The sequence below is a fragment of the Drosophila kikkawai genome, chromosome 3L (genome assembly GCF_030179895.1).
Source record: "Drosophila kikkawai strain 14028-0561.14 chromosome 3L, DkikHiC1v2, whole genome shotgun sequence".
NCBI classification, from domain to species: domain Eukaryota; kingdom Metazoa; phylum Arthropoda; class Insecta; order Diptera; family Drosophilidae; genus Drosophila; species Drosophila kikkawai.
In genome coordinates, this window is record NC_091730.1 from 22,807,123 (window position 1) to 22,830,931 (window position 23,809).

General features: G+C 49.6%; 1 protein-coding gene across 9 annotated transcripts; it reads left to right on the forward strand.

Moving 5' to 3' along the window:
- Positions 1-296: 296 nt before the first annotated feature.
- LOC108077509 (uncharacterized) lies at positions 297-23,487 on the forward strand. Of its 9 annotated transcripts, XM_017170862.3 has the most exons (9): positions 303-618; positions 1,085-1,243; positions 3,799-3,891; positions 8,993-9,957; positions 10,625-12,126; positions 17,276-19,247; positions 19,341-19,582; positions 19,654-19,896; positions 20,208-23,487. In XM_017170862.3, exons 2-9 carry the CDS (start codon positions 1,129-1,131, stop codon positions 22,726-22,728), a joined length of 7,653 nt encoding a protein of 2,550 aa, XP_017026351.1. In that variant the 5' UTR covers positions 303-618; positions 1,085-1,128; the 3' UTR covers positions 22,729-23,487. The 9 variants fall into 9 exon arrangements, with proteins under 9 accessions (XP_017026356.1, XP_070141313.1, XP_070141314.1 ...); XM_070285212.1 differs by lacking the exon at positions 19,654-19,896 and having other exon boundaries at positions 302-1,243; XM_017170863.3 differs by lacking the exon at positions 3,799-3,891 and having other exon boundaries at positions 303-1,243.
- The last annotated feature ends 322 nt before the right edge of the window (positions 23,488-23,809 follow it).

Here is a 23,809-nt window from a genome sequence, read left to right on the forward strand (position 1 = left end):
CGTCCACTTTTAATTTGCATTTCCCATCAATCTGGCTGGCAATCAACCAACTCGATATGCGTATCTCTAAAAATACACCGCAAAATAAAAATAATGTGTGTGATAAGCAAGTGCAGTTGGCCGGAGAGCGGCTCCGTAAACACCATCTATATACTATACAGTGTACGGCTGTCGGCCAGAGAACACGGAACGGAACGGAGGCGACAGAGCAGCAGCAGTGACAAAAAACACAGTCCAAAAGTGAGACCAACTGAAAAGCTTTCGGACGTCCACAGGTCCACACCGCGGCCACGGCATTCGTCAGCGAAGTGGGCGCAGGTTTAGTCGGCATTAGTCGCGCTCGCAACGGCACGGCAAACGATCCACGATCCACGATCGACGACATCGACATCGACGACAATACAAAAAAACGACGACGCATGGACTCCGTGCGCGATTTTCATTCAGTTTTCAGTCAACTTCTCGCTCAGTTCTCGCCACATTCACATCTGTACCCAAACCGGAGCCGGCCGAAAGCCCGGTCAATTATAAACGAGAGCCAGCACAACTGACCCAGCTCCGCAGTCCAGCGGCGGCAGTTAGAAGGAGAACTCATCATTACCCGCCATAATCGTTAGGGTTAGTTACCCCCCGAAACCGAAACGTCGCGTTGTCACGTAATGCCCATTCGATTTAATTTCATTATTAATTTTTTTGGAAAATACCCTATCCTTCGTGTGTGCGACTTGGGGCTCTTTCGGGCGGACGGCCAGTAAGGAATATGAAAAGTGACCGAGTGTGTGTTAAATTAAATCACCGCATTATAAATAACTTGGGAAAATTTCAAATCTAAAATATATTCTCATTGGCGGCCAGCTAGATACATATCTCCGAGCGCGCCCGACCGCCCGCCAAGTAATCGAAGCGACAAAAAATACGCAAAGTTCGAAAAAAGCGCGAGTGTGCGAGTGTGGCAGAGTGTGTGTTTGGCAAATGTCACTGGTGTGTGCTGTGCGTCACTGAAGATAAACCACGAGCACACATAAAATCGCAGCATATAGTATATACAAATACATATTATTCTATTTACGCGCGTGTCTTGTAGCCAACAAAAAGTAAATCTCAGCGAGCAGTCGCCGCCACCACAAAATGGAGTCCAAGCGCTCGAAAAAAGGACGTAAAACTCGACCGGGACAGGTCGCCCCAGCCGCCGCCAATCCTCAGCAGCAGCAGCAGCAGCAGCCTCATCACCCCTGGGACGAAGGTAGGCCCATCAAGTCCAGCTGTGGTCACTGCATCCGCGGTGCCCCACAAATTAGCCGCGCATTACGCATACGCCGCGTGGGCGGTGTGTCGCATCGCACATCGCCTGTAACGAATATAGAACAAGTTGTTCGTTCGTTCGCTCGGACAAGACACATGCCCTGGTATATAGCACATTACTTATGATTGCCTGCCAAGTTGAACGGCAGCCAAAAACTATGACAAGCTCTCTGTTTTGGCGCCGCAGTCGGTCGGTCGCCCAATTATAAACCCGTATGCATATTTTTGCCCAAGTCGCGAATTCAGAGCTCCAAGAGACGCAACGCAGCCAAGCGGAAATCGGCAATCACATTGCAATGGCCCCGCTAATACCACACAATTGTCTGGTGATTGGGGTAGTGCTACTTAAGCGCTTTGACATGCAAAATGCGAGGAGAAAATCCATGAACTTGGGGTCAGAATTTAAATAATTTGCAAGTGCTTGATGCGAAATTTATTTATATACACTGAAAGGGAATTTATAAGACTACTTTAAAATATAAGAAAAGTATATACCATTTCCTTTTCTAACACAGCTTTCTTTATTCTAGGCATAGAATGGTAATAAATAACTATTTGGCAACTAAAATAGTATTTCTTAGGCCTTTTTCATTTCTAAAGTTTAAGATTTTGTATATTAAAAGTTCAGCATATAAATAAAACTGTAATTATTTTCGTTAGCTTAATATTTTTTCTTAAAAAACAATCGTTTTCTAAATTAACAAAACTTCTAGAACCCATTTTCTATTAATGAAAAATCCACTATTGATTTCGTTAATATTCCCTTTAAACTATATGGAAAGACAAAATTTGTAAATATTTTTCGCCCTTGTTCTAAAGAAACATTTCAAGAAACACAATTTATTAACATTAAATACAAAAAACACAAGCATAACCGAAATGCTTTAAGACATTATAATGGCTCAGATATTCCAATATTTCATCACCCCAAATTCTTGGCCAGAAATCTTGACCTTCGCAAGAGCATATGAACTTCTACATTTGGAAAACCGAATTTCCCCACAAGTTTTTACTCACAGATTTCGGAATCTTATGAATTGCTTGGCATTCGGACAAACAGACTGGCTCCGTGCTAGCGGCATCTTCGGTTTCCTAAGCAGCAGCACAATGGGCGTAGATTTCTGTGTGAATTGACAAACCGGTTATGGATGCGCTAGTAACTAGCTATTCGTATACAGACTCTACCACCCCAACCCACCGACTTGGTGGAGTACCGTTTGCCGTTGCATCGATCATCATTTAAATTAGCCGGAGAATGAGCGTGATCTGTGAACGGTTTGCCGCTATTCTGGACAGTTTTATTTAAGGCTGATGAAAGTGAAAAACAAACAATAAGCCCTAAGCCAAAGCCCGTTGAAATTCCCGTTGGCAGTTCTTATCACTTGGCAGATTGCAGTGCTCTGATTGCCACTTGAAAGTAATTATTTGGGGCTATTAAAACAGTAGAGAGTAGAGTATATACGTCTAAACAAAGAGGCCAAGTTCAAAATTCCCTGCAGTGGACACTGCACACTGGGATCAGAGCACGTAGACCGACGCTCAAACGTCACTCTTGGGTCATATGATGGGGCAGTAAACATACGCCTTCATTATCTTATCGTTTGGAAACAATTGGCGGCCGACTTTATCTATTTTACTTGCCAGACCAACCGATAAGTTTGGGGTTTGTTGCATAATTCTGCTCAGGTATTTATAATGCTGACATTTTTGAAAATTTGAAGCATAGGAACTTATGCCGAAAAAATAAAATACTATCTTTAAATTTTAAAGTAGTCTTATAGTGAATACTGCCTTTCACTTATTTTTACTTTTTTTACTAGTCAAAAAAGACAAATGTAATTAATTGATCAGCATGAACACTGCTTACATATGACCTTTGCTCATCCAACAACATATTTAAATAAATAATAAGTAAATAACAAAGCAAGTTTGCTACTATAATTGGTTACAGGTTAAGTACAAAGTGGGTATCACAATAATTACGATGGGGGTGATGAAGGTTATCTTGGTCATGGGTTCCTTGCATTTATATTTCATAGCGGCTCTTGCCATCACTCAATGGTGAAGTCAGCTGCTATTCTTGGCAGGCGCAGTGTTTATGATTATTATATTAGATTCATAAATCAATAAGCATTTGCCCCCTTGATACTCTCCAGCCCCTCTTTTGTATAATTTATTGGTAAATCATCTTATGGCAAACTCACAAGCAATTTCCTGGCAAGTCGAATGTGCTAAAAGTTTCAACCTAAAATGCCGGTAAGCATATTCCACGGAACATTTCGCTCGTTGATTAGCATGGCGAAGAAACCGGATGATTCAGACCAGGTGAAAATTGCTGGTAATTGGCAGGGGAACGGACTAACTGCTCCCGCCATCGATCGGTCGGTCTATTGTAGGAGTTGGCCCAACTAATGGCGGCCTGATTGATTTCCAATTAGCGGCCGCGAGTCGCATCCCACATCACATGATTCTAAACAAACTTTGACCTAATTGCAGGCCTTTCAGCGAAGAGTCCCCAGGCGAATAGAGCCATTCCCAGCACGGGCACAGCACTGACCCGCTTCCTGACCTGCATGGCACCAGTGATTGGTAAACGATTCTATCCCCACATATGACTCTTCCCCGTGGTCTTGTGCTGTTCCACCATGTTCAGTTCATTCATAAAGAGAGATCACAGATTCCTGTTCCCATTCTCATTGGCAACATGTTGCCCCAAGATCATTGTTTACATTATTTGGTCTGCATCTTGTCTTCGTCATCAGTTCTATGTGTGGTTCCGAGAGTAGTACAAGTATCTTTCCGTGTTCATACCATCTAAATGTCCGTACGCACAACATAAATTGAATAAAAATTAACCCGAAATAAGCTGGTTAATATCAACTTTATAATGACAAATAAATGTTAATAATAGTGATCTCCAAGGAGTGATAAAATTATATGTTTTGGGTATGAAATTAGATCAAAGGGGTCAATCCTTACATTTAGTTTTCTGTGTGTACCTTCATTATTTACAAGTGGAAAAGTTCCCTTAGTTTTTGGCCCAACTTGAGTGGCCGAGTGGCGTAGCTTGTGCCGTGATTTCTGTCAGTCCAACTGCATGTGGGATACCCACGATACGTATACGTTATATTCTGCGCTTGTTTGGTTTGATTGGGTTTCCGCTCTGTCGCTTTTCCTTCGCATTTCCCATTTCTCATTTCTTGTACCCCGTTTCGTCTCATTTCGTTCCGTTTTGCTTCCTTTCGTCGGACGTCGACGTCGACGTCGTCTTCGTTTTGTTTGTCATTCGTCGTCGCGTGTGGTTGTTGTTGTTCCTGACGGTTTATTTTTATTTCGGTTTGGAACTAATCGTCAATATGAAGGAAAGCCGAAATGTGTATAAAAATGTGTATATACCGCCGCGTTCTCCCTGAACTATATTTATAGGTAGCCACATAAATAATTTAATATCTGGCCAGTCAAGGTCAGAAACCGAAAGCTTCTGCTGTGCGGTCCTCCGCCAGCGGACAGGGCACATTAAAATGCAATAAAAAAAAAAACGATTTGGAAAATATGGAAAACTAACATACTTAGGGGGCAAATCAATTACAATCGGCAATTTCCGTTTGCATTTGAATAATTAAACCGTACAATGAACTCGTCGCTGCGGTTGAGAAACACGGCGCTTCTGCTTTTGCAATTGTGTCACAAGAACACAGAATTTATTTTCACAACAAGCACAAATTTGCCGAGCAAACAAAACGCAAAAAAATTTAGCCGGGACGGCGGCCTGATTCCACATCACGCATACGCAATGTGTGCCAGTTGCTCAAATTTTTCTTTGCTCATTCATCAGAATATTCTCAGCTGTGCCATCCAAATTTTAGCAATCGAATGCAAGAAGTCTTTTGGTATTAAACATTTATATTAGAAATCTATAAAAAACTGCGATGGCTTTAAATAGTAAATTCTTACCAAGTTCTTTGGATCATTTTACCTATATATTTTTGAAATATAAATCTTATTAAATGTTATTTTCTTTAGAAATTGGGTACTTTGTTATTTGTCTGTTTTATCCCTTTTAATATAAAACCAAATAAATTACTGCAGCAACTAATTTGTTTTGTATACAATCATAACTAAAAATGCAAAACTTAAAGCTATTCAGGAACCAGAAGTAATATCTTTTTAGGTCGAAATCTTATACAAGATAATGTTTAATACTAAGTAAAAACCCTACTTGAGCTTAAACCTCTAAAGGCTAGACCCTTAAGCAATCCCTTAGTTAGAAAGACAATAAATCGATGAAGGAGTAGAGAACAGGGATAATGAATTGATTTCCCAAGTGGCTATAGCTAGCTAGCCATGCAGACCAAGAGCAGGAGAAGCAAGAGGTAAAGCTCTCATTAATAAGTTGGCTTGCCCTGGCGGCCCTCGAGTGCGTTACGCTTAAATGATTCTAAATATAGTGGAGAGCGCCTGGCTGGCGGCGGCGGCGGCAGATGACAACGACCTTGAAGGTTGACGTAGCCAGCGTCGCATGCAACCAGTGGCGAAAGTGCAGCATGGAATGGAGGCGGCAGAAGCGGAGGAGGAGCCGGTGCCTTGTCTCCCGTTCCGAGTCTCTTCTCTCGCCTTTCAATCGGCATGTCGCATTTAGCGATTCGAGAGCAGCGTCAGAGCTTCAACGTCAGCGCTCGACGTTCGACGACAAGTTCGCTGCTGTCGGCGGCGGCGCTGCCCCAACTTTTTGCTAGTTTTGTTTTCAGCGTTGGTTTTTTAGCGGCTGCGAGTAGTATTCAAAACGCGATTAGACGTCGAACATGTGAGGCTCAGGAGACGCCTCGCCTCGCCTCGCAGCAACTTATTACTCTTTTTGTTTTTGCTTATTTTCCAAATTATTATCTTTTTTTGTTTTCCATTATTTCCCCAATAATACCTTAACTGCCAATGATATCGAGTCATGGTTTATGTTTTCCTCAGTGTCGCTGGCAATTATGGTGAGTGATCTAATGGATTTGCATGTTACGCAATTCGTCAAGTTCGAAGGGTTCGGAGTTCGGCAATAAATTGACAAAAACAAAAAAGTGTAATGGCCAACGTAATGATTCCTAGGGCTATTACATTGCCACTATTAATAGAGCCCATGTATCCGCACGCGCGTTACGTATACGCCGCGTTGGGCCACACCGACTCTCCCTCCCCGCACTCCCAACGAAATTCCCGCGCTCTTCTATCAGTCTGTTCACAAATTTGTGCAAAGTTCAACGGCGACAGTGTTCATGAACTTGTCCGTGATTCGGATTGATTTCCATCTCGCAGTGGAGGAGGCGGGGGAGCAGTCATCTCCCGCAGGCAGTTGTCCATGCTCATTTATGTGTGAAAAGTTGATTTTGAGGAAATGCCTTGCGCACGAAACTCATTCAACTGCGAACAAGGCGCTCTCCATGTAAAGCCAGTCAAGCCAAGGCAGTTACGCTCGAATTGTTATGGTAAATCCATCAACACACATGTGAGCCCAAATGGAGGAAAATGTAAATATGAAAGGTGCTCTATACTACGGTGAGGAAGTCAGCCCAGATGATTGAATAGTGAAAGATCAAAGGGCATCTTTAGATATTACACTATTGAGAATTTTAAAAATCAAAAGGTACAGGGGAAATCACTCTAGATAATTGGATACCAAAGGGGTAAATATGGGTTCATAAAATAATGTGTTGAGTTCATCTACAAGCTAAAAGGGCAAAGAAAAGCTTAAGAGTAAAGAAGTTGACATCAGTAAATTGTTAACAAATGAATTTTTGATTAGGAAAACCTTAACAAGAACTAATGTTTAAATCATTGAAATATTTGGAAGTAATTTATAATTATATTATACATAGTGTTGATTTCGTCAAGACAATAATTATTTGAACTTAGGAATGGAAGAAAATTCCAATCATACAAGGGACCTACATATATAGAACTTAATGCTTACTTTCCACTAAAATTCCCAACGGGGTTAACCATTTTCTGATTCGTTTTTCAATAAGCTTGAAAGTAAACAACTTGAACTTTGATCAAAAACATGCCTCCTCACTATAACATAATATATTAGTATATTTTGCATCATTTTTCTATAATTACCCATTTAAACCGCTGTCAGCTTTTCATTATTCTTGACATCATCGTGCACGAAAAGAAAACACACCCTAGGTGAGCCAAGAATCTGAGCTCATTTAACCCGTAAGACAAATGATTAAATCGATGTGTCATGATATATATTAATGAGTAAAATCTGAATTATTTAGTACTAATTTCCTCCCTGCAACTCTGTGCCAATATAGGAACTCATTCACCCGCTAAAATAATCAGAAAGGCGTAACGAAAAGCAAATTTTTGTTTTGTACAAACAATTAAGTTTCGTGGGCATGTAATTCTTCGATGTGATTACGTTGGACCCCGAAAACATACAGATATGGAATAAGTAGACATGTGTGTCTATATAGCAGCGATAAGCAAACAATAATTGTTGAATGTAAAATGCACATAAACACACAGTCATATATGTACACCCAGAGAGACCCACTGAGAATTGGGCACATGAATGCAAAACGAAATTTACTTTTAGTTTTTGTTGATTTTTTCGTAGTTCTTTTTGTAGTTTTTGGTTGCTTGGTTGGGTAGGTTTTTGTTGCTTTGGTGCTCTTGTTTATGCGAGGTGTGCTAAATTAACGGTAATATGTGTGTAAAAACTGCAAATTGTTTACGACTGGTTGTGTGCGCCACTATTTCTCAAACAAAAACAAAAAGAAACGCCAAAATATATAGCCTCGACTATGAGATACCCAGCATACGGTTAAATTATGCTTTTCATATTCATTAAAACATAAAAGGCTTCAAATATGTTATAAAAAATAGTCAAGAGGGTTGCCAACTTTGATATTTTGTACAAATATTTTGTCAAATTAAATATACCCATTATGTACAACGGTTAGCCAGAAAAACTTAAACAAAAAGGCAGATAAATAGCAGGAAAGGCAAGAGAGACAACGAGCAATTGTAAAATTTGCTAAGCATAAGTATTTGAAAACCAAAACAGTTGAGCGCAAAAAGCAAAGGAAAATTGGTCTCCTCTCACTACCAGTAGTAGCATTCGGGTATTTAGCTTTCGGGGGGCTGCCTTTGCGAAAATCCGTTTGGACGGACCAGTTGGCCCCGGACAATTTCAGTGCACGGCTCGTGTACCCGCCGCGAATTGCGCTGATATCCAAGATATTTGCGCACCGAGAACCATTCGAATTCGATTGATTTTTATTTTGAAAATAAAAAGGGAAACCGAAAACGAACCGAATTCAACGAAAAAACGAAAGGCAGGAATCGGATTCGGGAAGGAATCGAGTTCTAGAATTGGCAATTTGTGGTAAAGGAATGCCTCCTTACATTACACATACTTTGTACGAGTATTTCGTAATTGCAGCTTTCGAAATCGAAAGAATTGAGTAGCGAGAATTCTTCGCGAGAATGTTTATGCTGTCCTCTGTGTGTGTGTGTTGTCTTTCTCTCATCTCTTGACGTCTCGAAGTCGGGCTGCGACTTATGTAATTGTGTCTCGTCTAGTGTCCGATGTTTGCGCTTATTTTTAGCACCTGTTGCTGGCACCGTGTAAACACCTGAGTCGACCCCTCCTCACTCACGGGTTCTCTTTTTCATCTCCCTCCCCCATCTGCAGTGTCGCTACCCGGCGCTGGAACCACCGCGAGTGAGCAGCCGACCATCCTTCTGATCAACGGCCTCGCCAGCGACGCCCAATTGGAGGAGAAACAGATCCGAGCGGCCGCCTTGAAGCTAGCCCTCGATAGCAACTACATCGAGGCACCTCAGCATCCCGCAGCAGTGCCCACTACTCCCGGTGGCTCGCACCTCCTCGACTTCGAGTCCCATCTCATCGAGAGCGTCTCTGGCGAAGGCAGCGGCGTTGGCATCAAGGAGCTGCCGCCCATCGAACAGGAACTGCAGCAGGGCACATCCAAGGTAGGCACCGATGACGCAGAGCCAGTGATCGAGGTCGAACCGGCTGGCGCCAAGACCAAGCAACTCGTCGAGACTTCAGCACCTGCTCACCAAATCGCCGAGGTCGACGAGACGGCCACTCCGTCGGAGGAAGTGCGTCGCACCGCCGAGCAGCTGGTGGATGAGATCGAACAGGAGCTGATCCAGGCACTCAGCAGGGATGTAGACGAGGCACAGCAGCTGCACAAGGACCAGATCCAACGCGAGAAGGAGGAGCTCAACTCACTCTCCAAGCAGGTGGAGGTGCAGTTAAACGAACTGACCGGCATCCTCAAGAACAAGCCCCAGGCGGAGATTGTCTTGGAGCTGCCAACGGAAGAGGAGCAGAAGCCAAAGCCAATTGTAGCCGCTCCCAACGAGCTGAAGCTCGTAGAGGTCCCCACGCCAAAGACCGAGGCCGAGGAGCAGGAGCGTCAGGAGTTTATCGACTCCCTTCCCCAGATCGAGCAGAATCGCCTGCAGGGAAGCGGATCGGACGATACAGATGCCCAGCGACTCTCGGCGGACTGCAAGCGGGAGTACTACCAGTCGCTGAAGAAGTACCTGTTGCACAGCAGCCAGGACAAGCCACCAGTGCCACTCCAAACTTACCGTTGGGAGGATCTAAAGCGAGCCAAAGAACGGGTAAGTTACTTTTGGTTTCTATTTTTAAATTAGTGCATTAATAAGTAATAAATATTTAAAATCTGGCCCTTACGTAAATATATAAAAATTGTTTTTAGCAACAATAATACAGTTTATTGTGTTAGCCAAGAACGAAAGAGAACCATTTGAACCACTCGTAAAATTATTGTAGAAATTATGATTTCCTTTTAAGAAAACTCTGTGTTTCTTTCTACAAATCATCACATGACGAAAGAACTATGCTTATTAATTTTGAAAAACATTTCAAGTAGGCAAATTATAAATTTATAGTTTCGCCATAGCCTAAAGTTCTACAAGCAAACAAATCGAACTCAAAACATAATAAGAGAGGAACAATTAATTGCCATTTTAATGGTTCAGTGCCAAAATTTATAAGTAATGCATAGTTATATATGAAATAGATATTGCAAAAATATATACATACGTCACCTTTTGCACTTAAAAATTAAATAAATATAGAAATAACTTCGACATTAATTTAAATAAATAAGAAAAAATTCTTAGATTTGGAATCAATAACTTAAAATGATGTATTATACGTTTAGACAGCAATTAAAAATTTAATAACAGCGATTTCTGTGAACCTTCCTTCCTCTAAAATTGTTCTTGCCTGCTTAACCATGTCCCCATTTCTATGTGATCGCAGGGCGGCTACCCTTGGACTCATTTATACAAGCGACCTTTGGGACCCGACGAGCAGCCAGAGATTGTGCTGCTGCTGCGCAAGTCTCAGGAGCTGCGCTTCAAGTCCGAATCGCCCAAGTCCCTGAAGAAGGTGCGCTACGACGAGCAAGTACTGGTCAAGGAGACCGAGAGATACATCCAGGACTTGTCCGAGGACGAGGCGGTCGCCACCACCACAGACGACAGCAGCGAATCATCGTCCGACTCGGAGACCGAATCTGAACGCGACCAGCACAACGAGGACGCGCTTAGCGAGTGCATCTCCTGCGTGTCCGATTCCGTGCTAGCGGTTGGAGGACACGCCCGTCCCCGCAAGACAAATCGCCTGGCCCATATACGTGACCTGATCCGGCGCAGACGCAGTGGTCGCACCCACGAGGACGCCCAATCGTTGCCGGGCAACTCGGCCAATCCTAGTCGCCAGAGCAGCGTGCACGAGCTAGCCCCGCCGCCGGGATCTCTTATCCCCAACACCGAAAAGCCTTTGAACACCAGCAAGCCCAAGCAGGGATTCGAAATCATGAAGAAGCTGAAGAGTCTGGCTGAACGCCAGAAAAAGCGACTAAACATCAAGCGGATCACGCTGAAGAAGGAGGATAAGATCGTGCTGGGTGAGCAGCAGAAGATCATGAAGCTGAAGGCTTCGCCCAAATCCGATCGCGGTGAAATCCCACACTTCATCGAGAAGCAAGACTCCGACGATGTCCTAGAACTGGTGGAGTACGACGAGTCTCCCTGCCGCAAGCGCACCAAGGAGGAGCTCCAGGAGGATCAGCCTAGTGGCAGTGGCAGCAACAGAGTGCCTGAGCCAGAGGAGATCATAGAGCTACCGGTGGCCAAGACTGAGACGGAGGCGCCTGCTGTGAAAATAACCGAACCCGCGGAGGAAAAGTCGGAACAAGCCGAAGAACTAAAATCAGAACAAGAAGTCGAGGAAGAAGCTGATGCTGAATCTCCTCCTAAGAAGACACCTCGACTGCGTCGAGAGCATGTCTACGAGGAGATTGGCCGGGCCGAAACTCAAGAGCCAGTAGAGCAGCCCATTGTTGAACTGGAAGCCCTTAAAAAGTCCCTGACACGACAGGACAATCTAGCTCTCGATGAAATCGAGGCGGCCAAGCCCGTACCTCTGGACCGCATGGGCAGCAGCGAGGAAGAGCAGGTGACCGCCGGTAAGCCAGGCGCCTTGTTGGCCCCGCTTTCCTCCATCGACTCCACATCGTCCGACGAGGACCGTGCCCGCAAGGCGCAACTTTCGCCGGTAGCCGAGGATAGCGACGAACCTATGGAGATCAGTAGCGATTTGCGTCCAACGCTCAAGAAAGAACCCTCACCAGCGCCCTCGGACAAGAAGGTCACCTTTTCCCACGTCGAGGACGAGGCAGAGCCGCATCGCGAGGACGTCGACCTGCCCGAAGATGTCCTGGAGGCGGCCACAAACGCGGCAAAGTGGAAGAACGAGAGGTAAGTGAAGGAGTACACCTCCTGCCGCCTGAACCCAAGAACAACACACTTCTCCCGGCTTGACACTAACACTCAGCACAACCCAATTCGGCTGCTGTTGCTCTAACCATCTTGCAGAGGCTCTAACCCACTTGACTTGCTCATGAAATTGTTACTAACCTTCTTGCCGGGAGCTGGAGGTGGAGCTGCCGGTGGAGGCAGGGGCAGGAAACACCGCCGCCGCCGGCTCACCAAGCACCACCGTGCACCACAGTACCGAGACTATCACTACACCGACACAGACACCTCCTCAAACTCCAACACCGACACCCGCACCCACACCTGGCGCATCTGGGTTAAGCGATCCTCTTCCTGGACGCTTTGCTGCTGCTGCAGCTCGAGCTCCACTAACAAGTATTGGTAGCGGGCTCAAGGCGCAGGTGGCCTGACATGATTTAGACCTAAGGTAAGACCTTACCGGGGGTACAGTGAATTCAGGAGTGACAGGCGCGTCGGTTTGTGAAACGACTCTTTCGTGGCATTTTTTCAATCCCAAAAATGTTTCATGTAAAGTGTTATTGTCTTCATAAAATGAAAACAGTTTTAAAATTTTCTATAGTTAAAATTTTCGGTTCAATTCTCTTAAGCGAGCTTGAGTTACGTATAATACTAAATTAATTTTAAAAGAGAGAATAATGTCTTATATATATTTGGACGTCATTAAATGTTAAATACAGAAAATGTAGGATGTCGAATAAGTAGCGTTTGCCTTCTTCTTAATAGGAGAAAAAGGATTTAAAACGGATAAAAGTATCTTTTTACATTTCTTATATAAAATTTAAAAATAATGTTAACAAAGTTAAAAGTCCCTTATATGATAATAATGAAATTGTTAGCTTCCTAGATATTATCTATAAAAACTCGCCAAGTTCTAGAATAACTGTTACATTTTTGAAGACTTTTCCGATAACCGATAAGCTCTTTACTCACAATACTGTACTCCTGTCGCCGACATGTACGTGTCCTTCTCACTCCTCCATTGAATGTTGGTGTTGGTTCAATAAATATGTAAATTCATATGTACACAAATATGCGCGGATTTCGGTGGATTTGTGGTGGGTGGGGAAAACGGGGTTGCATGAGCGGGACTCGTTGTGACGCCATGATCATCTGAACACTACTTTCAAAGGTCACGCCACATCCGAAGGCCCAGGACGAGTTCTGACGACCAGTAATTACATGGATAAAGCAGCGACAAACGACGCGTGCCAGGCGAACATCAAACGGCAGAGTGTAGAGTATATTTAGCGCCGTAAAGGTCGACGAATGACAACAAGATTTCCGGCAGGGCCCGCCTCGGAAGACCCCAAAAATAGCACGATAAAGTGCAGGCCGAGAAACTAATTGTTACTCCTCCCAGTTCTTCTTCTTTCATCCTCCTCCTTGCCCACCCCCGCCCACCACAGCCAACTCACCGATCGCAATTATGAGAAGGCTGGCAGCTTTGTCGCCGCACAGTCACATCCCCACACACAGATATACACAAACACTGGCAAACGTCCCTAATCCGTGTCGCGGGCGATTTGTGTGTTTGTGTTTTTGGCTAATTTTAAAGAAAACATTTTCATCTTTCGAACAAGAAAATTCGGTTGAAAATTTGTGTCGCGCAAATGGCGAAAAGCTCTCTGTCCTCAGTCCTGGCCGAAAATCGCAACGATGTAGACGCGCTCGCGGTTACACTCACAAGTACACATAACGGGACACCGGACCTCTCCGCCATAGCCACGAGCGACAGGGACGACGATACAGTGTTTCCAAAGCGCGGTATCGATAATCGATTATTAACCACTGAGAAAAAACCAACGAAATAACGGTTTTTCGAACCGTTGCAAAACCAAGAGCGAAATTCTTGGCCCCGTAAAAATTTCGAACGGGACAGAAAATAAATTCAATGTCTGCTCTGGTGGTGCTTTAAAAATAGCCACCGACGACGACCACACAGCGAAGGCGAACAAAAGCACAGAGGAGGAGATCCGCAGGCGGAGCAGGGGGATTACGGCCGGGGCCAAGTGAGCAAGTAATAGTTGCTGGCGACCATGTTGAACTCCCGACGATCGGCCTCGGTGGGTGCTTTGCCCGCCGAGAAGCGTCACTTCGTGTCACGGGCAGAGAGTGCCAGCGGTGCCTCCATGGAGGTGCGCTGCGCCTGCCAGTTCTTTGAGTCCGAGTCCCTGCTGCCGGAGCGTATAAATCCCGTGGACTCGCGCCCTGGCTCGCGGCTGAGTCAGCACGCCGAGGAGCAGTTCCCTGGCGCGCATCTCAATCTCCTGTCCGACGACCTGTCCGCGCACAGCTTCGAGGTGGTGAGTCACGCCGATGTGGCTCCCTCGGTGGATCTGAGCTTCATGGAGCGCTACCCGGAGCTGGAGCAGACAGCGCGGTCGCGGGGATTGGTGGTGCGCAGCATCTCGGACGCCACAGAGCCGGACTTTCCTGGCCAGCATCACCAACAGCAGCAGCTAGGTGGTGTTGGTGGAGGCTTTGTGGCCGGGCGCAGGCGGCAGCTGTCCATGGGGGGACTGTCCTCGGGCAGCATGGGTCGCTTTCCCGACACCCTGTCCATGCGCAGTGGCACCTCGCTGCGTCGCATCTCGGCCGGTAACTCCCGGGCTGACCTATACTGTGCCGACATCAATATACCGAATGCTGCGTCAGGGGCGGCGGGAGGACGTCGGTCGGCCAGTACCAGTCGTCGCGCGTCCAATGCGGATCTGTTCCAAGCCAGCATTGTGCCGGGATCCCAGCAGCCGCCGCAGTTGAACTTGATTCCAGCCACGGCCTTGCCGGGAATGATGGAGCAGCCACCGCAGTTCCCATCCCACCAGCCCTCGCCGGCTCCGTCGCAGCAGCAGGACTTCCGGATCGCTAAGCCTCCGCTCTCGACGGACTACATGCGTCCGAGCGAAGCCAACAAGGAGAACCAGTTCCCCGGCGATACGTTGCCCCAGAATCGACCCATTGACGTGTCCCGCTTTGGCGGCGATGCGGTGCGGCCCTCTTTCCTTCTGGAGTCAGACTTGCAGCAGTTCCAGAACCCCTACAAGCCCACGGTGACACCCATCGACCCTCTGGCGGAGACGGTGGCCGAGTTGGAGCAGATAGCCCAGGAGCATAGCATTGTTCGCATCAGGGACAACATACAATCGGAGACGAGACGCCCGCCCTCAATTGGTGGCGATCTGAGCGCGGCTCCACTGAAGGTGGATGAGCTGACCAAGATCGAGATCATCCACGACATACCAGTGGTGGATATAGACCAACTGTTGCGAGAGGAGGAGGCGAAGGCGGCGGAGCACCGCAGCCGAAGTCCCAGACCAACGCCCAGAAGACCCAAGTCCCCGCCCGTAATGGCTACCCTGCAGCTTCCCTCGAGTAGAACGACCAGTCCCTCACCAGCGGAAACAGTACTTCCCTCAGCTGCTGGCCAGCAACTCCTCAAGCGCCAGCATACGCCAGAACGGCAACTATCGCCGGAACGCGCCTCCAAGTGGGCACCACAAGAGGAACCCGTTGTTATCAACCTGCAGGATGCCTCTCCAGAAGTAAGAAGCACGTATACCTCGCGATTCAAGTCGATGTTTGGTGCCAAGGATCCAGGCCAACGATCGCGCTCTCCAAGTCCAGCAGTACAGACAATCCCAAGGAGTCAATACACTCCCGAAAGACAGCTATCGCCGGAACGCCCCTCAAGGTGGACACCGCAGCAACCGAATGTCTTAGTGGCCAACGCTCCCTCTGCCAACCTGCAGGAAGTCACACCAGAGGTAAAAGGTTCCTACACATCGCGTTTCAAGTCGATGTTTGGCGCCAAAGAACCCGCTATACAACGATCCCGCTCTCCCAGTCCCGCTGCACAGCCAATCCTCAGGAGCCAGTACACCCCCGAAAGACAGCTGTCGCCTGAGCACGCCTCTAAGTGGACACCGCAGCAGGAAAATGTGTTCGTGACCAACAGCCCGCCGGATGCTTTGCCAGAGGTCAAGAGCTCCTACACCTCGCGCTTTAAGTCGATGTTTGGCGGCAAGGAGTCGCGCGGCAAGTCACCATCACCCTCGCTGCAACGCTCCCGAACCCCCAGTCCGAAGCTGGACAGACTGGAGAAGTCCCCTATGCTCTCGGTGTTTAACCGGGGCAAAGCCATGTCCATAGTGACCACCTCCACGGCGGCAATCAAGGGCAAGGAAGCGGAGCCCCTGGCCGTGCGGGTGACGGAAACATTCTCGCTCAAGGTGGACGAAATGGATCAGTACTGTGTGCGGCCACCAAAGCCACCGGCTCCACCTCCAAGCGCCCAGACTATGTACAGCAGTCGAGAGGACTTTGCCGCCTCAGAGCGAGCCTCAGACAGGATCTCGGTGGATATCAGCGAGGCCTTTGCCCCGGTGGTGGTGTCCGCCGTGCCCCGTGGCGGAAGTTTCAGCCAGAGCGCCAGCATGAACCTAAGTATGACCGGGAGCGGAGGCAGCTTCATGGCCGGCAACAGAAACCTCTACTCCAGCGAGATTGGTGGACCTGAATCGGGCTATTCGCGCACGGACTCTGCCAGCAGGGATGTCTCCATGGGCGGCAGCCGTCCGCTGATTTCCGTGCCCATACAGATATCCGGAAGCGGGAGCGGAAGTAGGAGTAATGTGTACCGACCCCTCCACCAGCGTGCTCCCTCCGAGCAGCGCGGCTTTGGGGTGCAGCGCAAGTCCTCGTTTAGGGAGCCGCGCACGCAGTCCTATGACAGGGGCTCCCGGCTGGGCCGATCCCAGGAGCAGCTGTTCGGGGCGGAGCGCATGACAAAGACGGTTAGTTTCCATTTTGACGAACGCAAATCGCGCCTCGCGGATTTCGAGTCCAACGCGAACCCCCTGACCCCCAAGCAATTAGAACACAGAGACTTCCTCGAACGGACCTATTTCTCTCGGTAAGCCATCGCCACCCTCCTGTCCCCGATCCCCCCGAGAACCCGACCTCGACACGCAAGCAGCAGGCCGACCTCCACGCTGGGTGACGGCTCCTTATAGCTACCGCTTCTACACCACCACAACCACACGATCCATGTTGCAAATCCCCGTCCAGAATCCGCTGATATCTAATCTAATTTTCTTGATTTTTTTCACAGTGATCATGAATACGAGCCCGTGGGCGGATCCTCACCAGCGCCCAGCACCCAGGCCGAGCTGCAGCTGCCCATGGACATCGATGCAGCGCTCAGCTCGGCCGGCACCACGCCCCGCACCGAATCCCGCACAGACTATGAAATCCACACCAGCCAGGTGGACTCCAGCGCCCTGGAGGAGCTGCCACTGCAGCCGGAGAACCGGCGCAAGGGCTTCATGGCCTCGGCCCAGGACCGAACTAAGAAAATGCAGGATGGCATCCGCCAGCAGGCGGGTAAGCTCCGCACCAGGCTTCAGACCAAGCCAAAACCCAAGCCCGTTTCGGGAAGCCCCAAAGCAAAGGCCAAGGAAAGGAGACGCTTCAAGGCGCCCGAGTTCTCCAAGATCAAGATGCCCGAGATCAAGCGACCGGATATGTCAAAACTGAAGGATCTGAAGCGACCGGAGTTCACCAAGTTCAACAAGCCAGACATGTCCAAGTTCAAGCTCCCGGAGAAGTTATCCACGCTGAAGCTGCGGCGTAGCAAGAGCTTCAAGGAGAACGAGGGTGAGCTGCCCTCAGAGGACACCCAGGAGAACACCGGAACCACTGCATCCCCCACCCAAGCCCAACCTGCTCCCAAAAAGAAGTTTGAGTTCAACTTTGGCACCTATCCGCGGGCCTTCCGCAAAAAGAAGCCCGAGGAGCCGGCTCCCGTGGCCATGGAATCCTCTTTGGGCACAGAGGGACTCAGTTTGAGTGTGATTCCTAGCACGGAGACGCAGCCTTCGCAGACGTCCACTAGCTCACCTCAGGGCGATCGCGGACCAGGCCCTGTGCGCTCCCGTTGGGCGGACAAGTTCTCCGACGTGAGCTACAACGACAGCGAGGGATCTCGCTACCGGCGCTATGGCAGTGAGTTGGAAAGCTTCGACCGGGAGTCCTCGTTGGAGCGCCGCATGAAGGAGGATCTTGAGGGCACCGAGGACACAGCCAGCGAGGCGCAGCCGCAGCCGGAAATGGGCATCCTGGGCGCCGTGGCTGACAGTAAGCAGTTCGCTGAATTCGACGAAGAGAACCGTGCCATCCACGAGATCTCCAGCAAGCGGTCCCGAGAGTTCAAGCGCCGTCCCATGGTGCATCAGGACTCGGATCTCCGCTCCGAAGACAGCAGAGATGCCGAGGGCTGGACAGAGAAGGATATACAGAAGAACAAGCTGCTCCGCAAAGCCGAACTGGAGGCGGAGGCTGGCTTCTACAAGTTCCACGATCTGCAAGACGCACAATCCACGGCCAGCTCCGGCAAGAAGGTGGTCATGGAGCCCATCGACGACGACGAGTTCTTCCTGCGCAAGCGGGGCATCTCTGAGGACAACATCCAGCTGCGCCAGTACATCAGCGAGGCCATTCGCGAGGGCTACGACATGCCCAATGCCTTGAAGCATGTCGGCTACTCCGCGGAGCAGGTCCCGGCGGAGTTCGCGGACTACGATGTGCCTCCGGCCAAGCCACGTCGCCTGCCCCGTAACTACCAGCCGGAATTCGACTCGCAGGAGTTCCAGCGCAGCGATTACGGAGACGATCTCTCCATGTCGCAGAACGGCAGCGAGTTCACGCCGAAGCGACCGCTTCGGAAGGCCCGCAGTCGCAGCAAATACTCCATCGAGGGCAGCCAGGACATACCCATGGCGGATGGCGGCAGCAGCATTCAGTACTTCGACGATGACGAGGAGTACCTCCGACCCCCAATAAGGGATCAGCAGGCCGCTGTAGACTCAGAGCAGGCGCTCAATAACCTCGATATCGGCGGCAGGGCAGCGGCGATGATTCAGGAGGAGCTAGAGAAGGAGCGACAGAAGACCCGTCCGCAGGCACCGAGGCGCCAGAAGAAACGCACAAGGGACGACGCATCCGTGGAAAAGGATGCGGACTCGTTCATCAACGGCTTTGGTGGTAGATCAGTATCGAACACCTTTTTGCAGCCACACGAAGATGTGAGTAACGGCACTGCTTCTTGAAAGGATTCACAGAGCTTGGGTTCCAGGACCTAGACGTAGAATAAATGAATCACTTCCTCCACTTTCCAGGTAATTGTTTATCGCACTGAACACGAATATCGTCACATACCGCTAGCCACGCCGGACAGATTTACGGACGGAGCTTCGGCGCGCACGCAGCGGTCCGAGGACGACCGCACATCGCGCGGCGCCGACTCCCTGATCCTGGACGTGCACACGAAGACGAGGCCCGAGCTGGAGGACAACGAGGAGGGGGTGCCGAGGACTAAGAGCGACGAGAAGTTCGTCATTGACATGCTGGAGAGCGATGGGTGAGTAGAAGAGGACCCACCTCCGTCTGGAACCATAGTTCGCTAGGAGTTGCTTCATTGCCCGCTTTCAGCTATGCGGTGGTTCGCAAGGAGTCGTTGCCCAAGCCCACGCCGCCAGCCCGCCGGAAGAAGTTCACCCGGTCGCCGGGCGAGCGTTTCGCCACGCTGCCCAGCATTCGCGGCTCTCGGGGATCCCCGCCGCCAGCTCGTCCGCCGCCGCCGCAGCAGTACGTGCCCACGGAGGACTCGCCGGTAGTGCCGCGTCGCAGATCCGCGGCCAGTCTGGTCGAGATCCCCCAGATGATCAAGTCGAAGTAAGAGCGAGAGAGGAGCTTTGACAAACATTTTTTCTTTTCGTTGACTTGTTGCGAATGCATTATTTTCGTTAAGTTTTTATTTTATTTCGTTTGCCGTTAAGTTTTAGGCTAAGCAGCCGAGTGACCTAGACTAGGCTAAGGCTACTAATCCGATCCACCCGAGACACGCACTCCACACAATAAAGCAGACCATGAACCCACCACACAGACACAGCATCTTCTTGCCTTTGGCTTTTGCTCAGTTTTGAACCCTTAATCCCCAAGCCCATGATGTTATCTAATGACGCACCTCACACCCTTTTCCCTAGCTACGAGTCCCAGAAGGTGCAGCCGCCGGAGGAGGAGGATGACTACGAGGAGCCGGGCGCCCTGGGGCGACCAGAGTCGCCGCGCTCCAATCTGCAGTCGGGCGAGATCATCAACAAGATGAAGTTCCGCCCACTGCCGCCGCCACCGCGTCCTCCGCGTGAGAAACGCTCCGCGAGAGGTGGTAGCCAGACCCTGGACAGCTACGACGAAAGCGAACACGTGGCCAGCTCCAGCCAGGCAGATAGCTACGACCAGGGTGAGTTCGAAGTAGAGGTGTCCACGCAAACGGACCCGCTGCCCGATGACTTTGTCTGCGAGGAGTTCGAGATCACCGAGGACATGAAGATCATCGAGCCGCGTCGCTCCAACGGATCAGGCAACAAGACCCTGGAGGATCTGCTGCGCAGCGTTGAGGCCGCCCAGGAACCGGACGAGGTGGATGGCGCCCGAGTGCTGACCGAAGACGAGCAGCTGGCCAAGGGTCTGCAGAGATTCCGGGATGCCAACCAGCGCAGCATGTCGGAGCGATCTCGTGCATCTTCCCAAGCGGATCGCTCCAAGTCGCTGAGTCGTCCGCAGACGCCTTCGTCGGCGGTGGTGATCGAGCGGCGTGTGCCCACGCCCAGTCTGTCGGCTGGCGAGGATGATGCCGCTGTGCAGGCCTCTTTGATTGTGCGGCCCATCAGTGCCGCCGATCTCGAGGACGACGAACTGCGGCGCGAGGAGGAGGAGCTGCGACGCGAGGGCTTGCTTTCGGACAGCTCTGTGCAGAGCAAGTCCGACGTGGAGGAGGAGGACCATGGCGGTGAAGTGGTCCTGAGCGACTATGCGGCCAGTTCCGCAGACTTGGATGCGGCGGTGGAGCAGCTGCAGCAGGCTCAGTTGGAAAGCGACTACGAAAGCCGGCTGGAGGACGACGAGGTGGAGCGCACGCTGAGAGACAATGAGTACGAGGACGAAAAGTATTCGGAGCAGGAAGAGGAGGAGGAAATAGCTAAGCTGGAGAAGGAGCTCACAGAACAGGAACTGGAGGAAGCCCTCGAGAAGGAGCTACAAGAAGCCATGGAGAAGGAGCTATCCGACTACCGGCAAAAGGAAAAGGAGCAAGAGCTGGAGCTGGCATTCTCCGAAGAAGAGCCTGCCGCCTCCGAGATCGATTACCAGCAATCCGAAGAGGAAAAGGCTACCTCCGAGCTCGACTATCGTCAGTCCGAGGACGAGCATCCGCTCTCAGCGGAAGAACACACCCTTTCCGAAGAGGAGCGCACACTCCTATCCGACACCGAACAGCATCTGTCCGAACCCGAAATCCCAGCCGTTGAGGAGACCATTCAGAAGTCCACCGCCAGTGAACCCACCGAGGCCGAAGTAGAGCTCAAATTCGTAGCCACTTTGCCCACCGAACCCGCCTACGGTCATGAGGAAGAGGATGAGGAGCAAGAGCCTGGTGTGGTACCATTGCCACCACCGCGGCGCAGGTCCACTACCGCCCTGGAACCCACCACAGCCGTCAGTCTAACGATTGCCGAACACTCTAGCCGTGAACTCACGCCCATTCAATCGGTTCAATCCCCGCCAGAGCCGCAACTGCCGAGTCGCCTGGCGGACTTGGAAGTGGAACGATTGAGAGTCCATGCCCTGCAGGCTGGCCAAATCCAAGTGTCGCAGCTCCACGGCGCCCAGATCAAGGCCGACGATCTGCAGTGCAAGTCCGGGCAGTTGGTAGTCCAGAACATCGAGCTGCCGCCTGGATTTATTGACGACATTGTGGAGCGGGTGCAGCGGGAGCAGCGTACTTCGCTGCTGACCAGCGAGACGCAGACCAGCCGGCAGCCCAGCAGCGAACCCGCCACCTCCGAAAAGGAGCAGCCCATCAAGCCGCCACGCCACAGCAAGCTCACCGAGCAAGCGCCGCCTATCGCCAATCTCGACGAGCAGACTCAGACGGAGACGGGCCTGCTGCCACTGCCACCGCCGCCAACAGCATACCCGACCGTGGAGTACCTGCAGTCTCTGGCTCCACTGGCCTTCTACAATCTGCAGCGCAGCGCCGAGGCGGAGCAGGCAGAAGCCTCGTCCGCCGCAGATCGCAAGGCGCCGCACAAATGCCGACGACGCCACGTCGCCCAAGAGCACCTGGAGGAGGAGTCCGGTTCGGAGCTGGAGGAGCAGCTAGTGGAGCGCCCACGCTCCCGGTCGAGACGCTCGCGCACCAGGAGCGCCACACAGCCGCCGGAGGACGAGTACGACGAGGATCAGCCCAAGACGGTGGTACAGGCGGGCCGGCAATTCATCTCGGCCTGCAGCCTGGAGCTAGTCAACATCATCAACCAGCTGACGCACTATGTGCGCGGCGAGGCTGTGGAGCCGCAGCAGGCGCCACGCAACGTGTCCGCGCTAATGGTGCTCTTCATCCTGATCACGTTCGGTGTGCTGATCTTCCTGCTGACCGGGCGACAGGTGCACACGCATCACTGGGACTACTTCAATCCGCCCGGGAACGAGGGCAGGCAGACGTGAGGGGCTGTGGGGAGTCACCTCCTGCTGCTGGTTTACACAATCCTTTTGGGGCGGTTTTGCATTTTGGAGCATCGAATCTGGCCAAGAGATCAGGGATCTTGGTGGGAGAAGAAACGAATTTAACGCGGCCAGGTGGTCCGCACGAAACTTGAAGGCCTTAATGATACTAACGAGAAATTACTTTAGGAGGAGAGGTGCGCCGATGGAGGCGGTGGGCGGTGGGGAGGGGCGAGCCCGCGCCCGTGCTACTAGTCACACAACACAACATAATCGAAACCGGAATCCCAGTTCACTGATCCATCATCATCAGACAAAACATGCCGACATCTAACTTGTACTAACCAAAAATATAGAGGAACATTTTTCAACATTGTTTAGCAGCGAGAAGAGATGAGATCCTTAGCGACAGAAGGAAGGAGCTGAGGAGCAACGACCATGTATTACCTATGTACTTAGACGTCTTAGTTTGCGCAGCCAGGGAAGGAGGAGCTGGGACAACTAACTCTAATAAAAACTTTCTTTTGTTTGCTCATTTTTTACTACCGGTTAAGCGCGGCGAGAGATTCAATTGTTGAACGAAAATGTTGTTTAATTTAGACCAAAAACGTAGGAATTAATATACAAACACACACACTTTTCTCATTGAATTCATTTGAAAACGTTATATAATTTGAAATGCGAGTACTTAGCCAGAAAGGGAACATATATACATAAATATATAGAAGCGTATTTTCAATAAAGCAAAAAATATAAACTAAAGGTAAATGTGTTTTTCTCAAGGACCGTAAATAATGATTATTAATGTTCTTTAAACAAAAAAATCATCCACTTGAAAAAGCCGCAAAATAAAACAATTATACCAATCGGCTGCTATTTGGACGCTCCTTAAAGATAATCAATGATTGCTTAAATCTAAATTTTTATATATTAAACCAATTTTAATTATTAATTTTTGAGTTTTATTTAATCACTCAAAGAATAATTATTATTTTGAGCAAAAAAATTACATTAAAAAAAATAATTATTTTTTAGCGATAATTTTTCGCCGAGAATTTCGCTCAAACTGCAATATTTTCTTTTA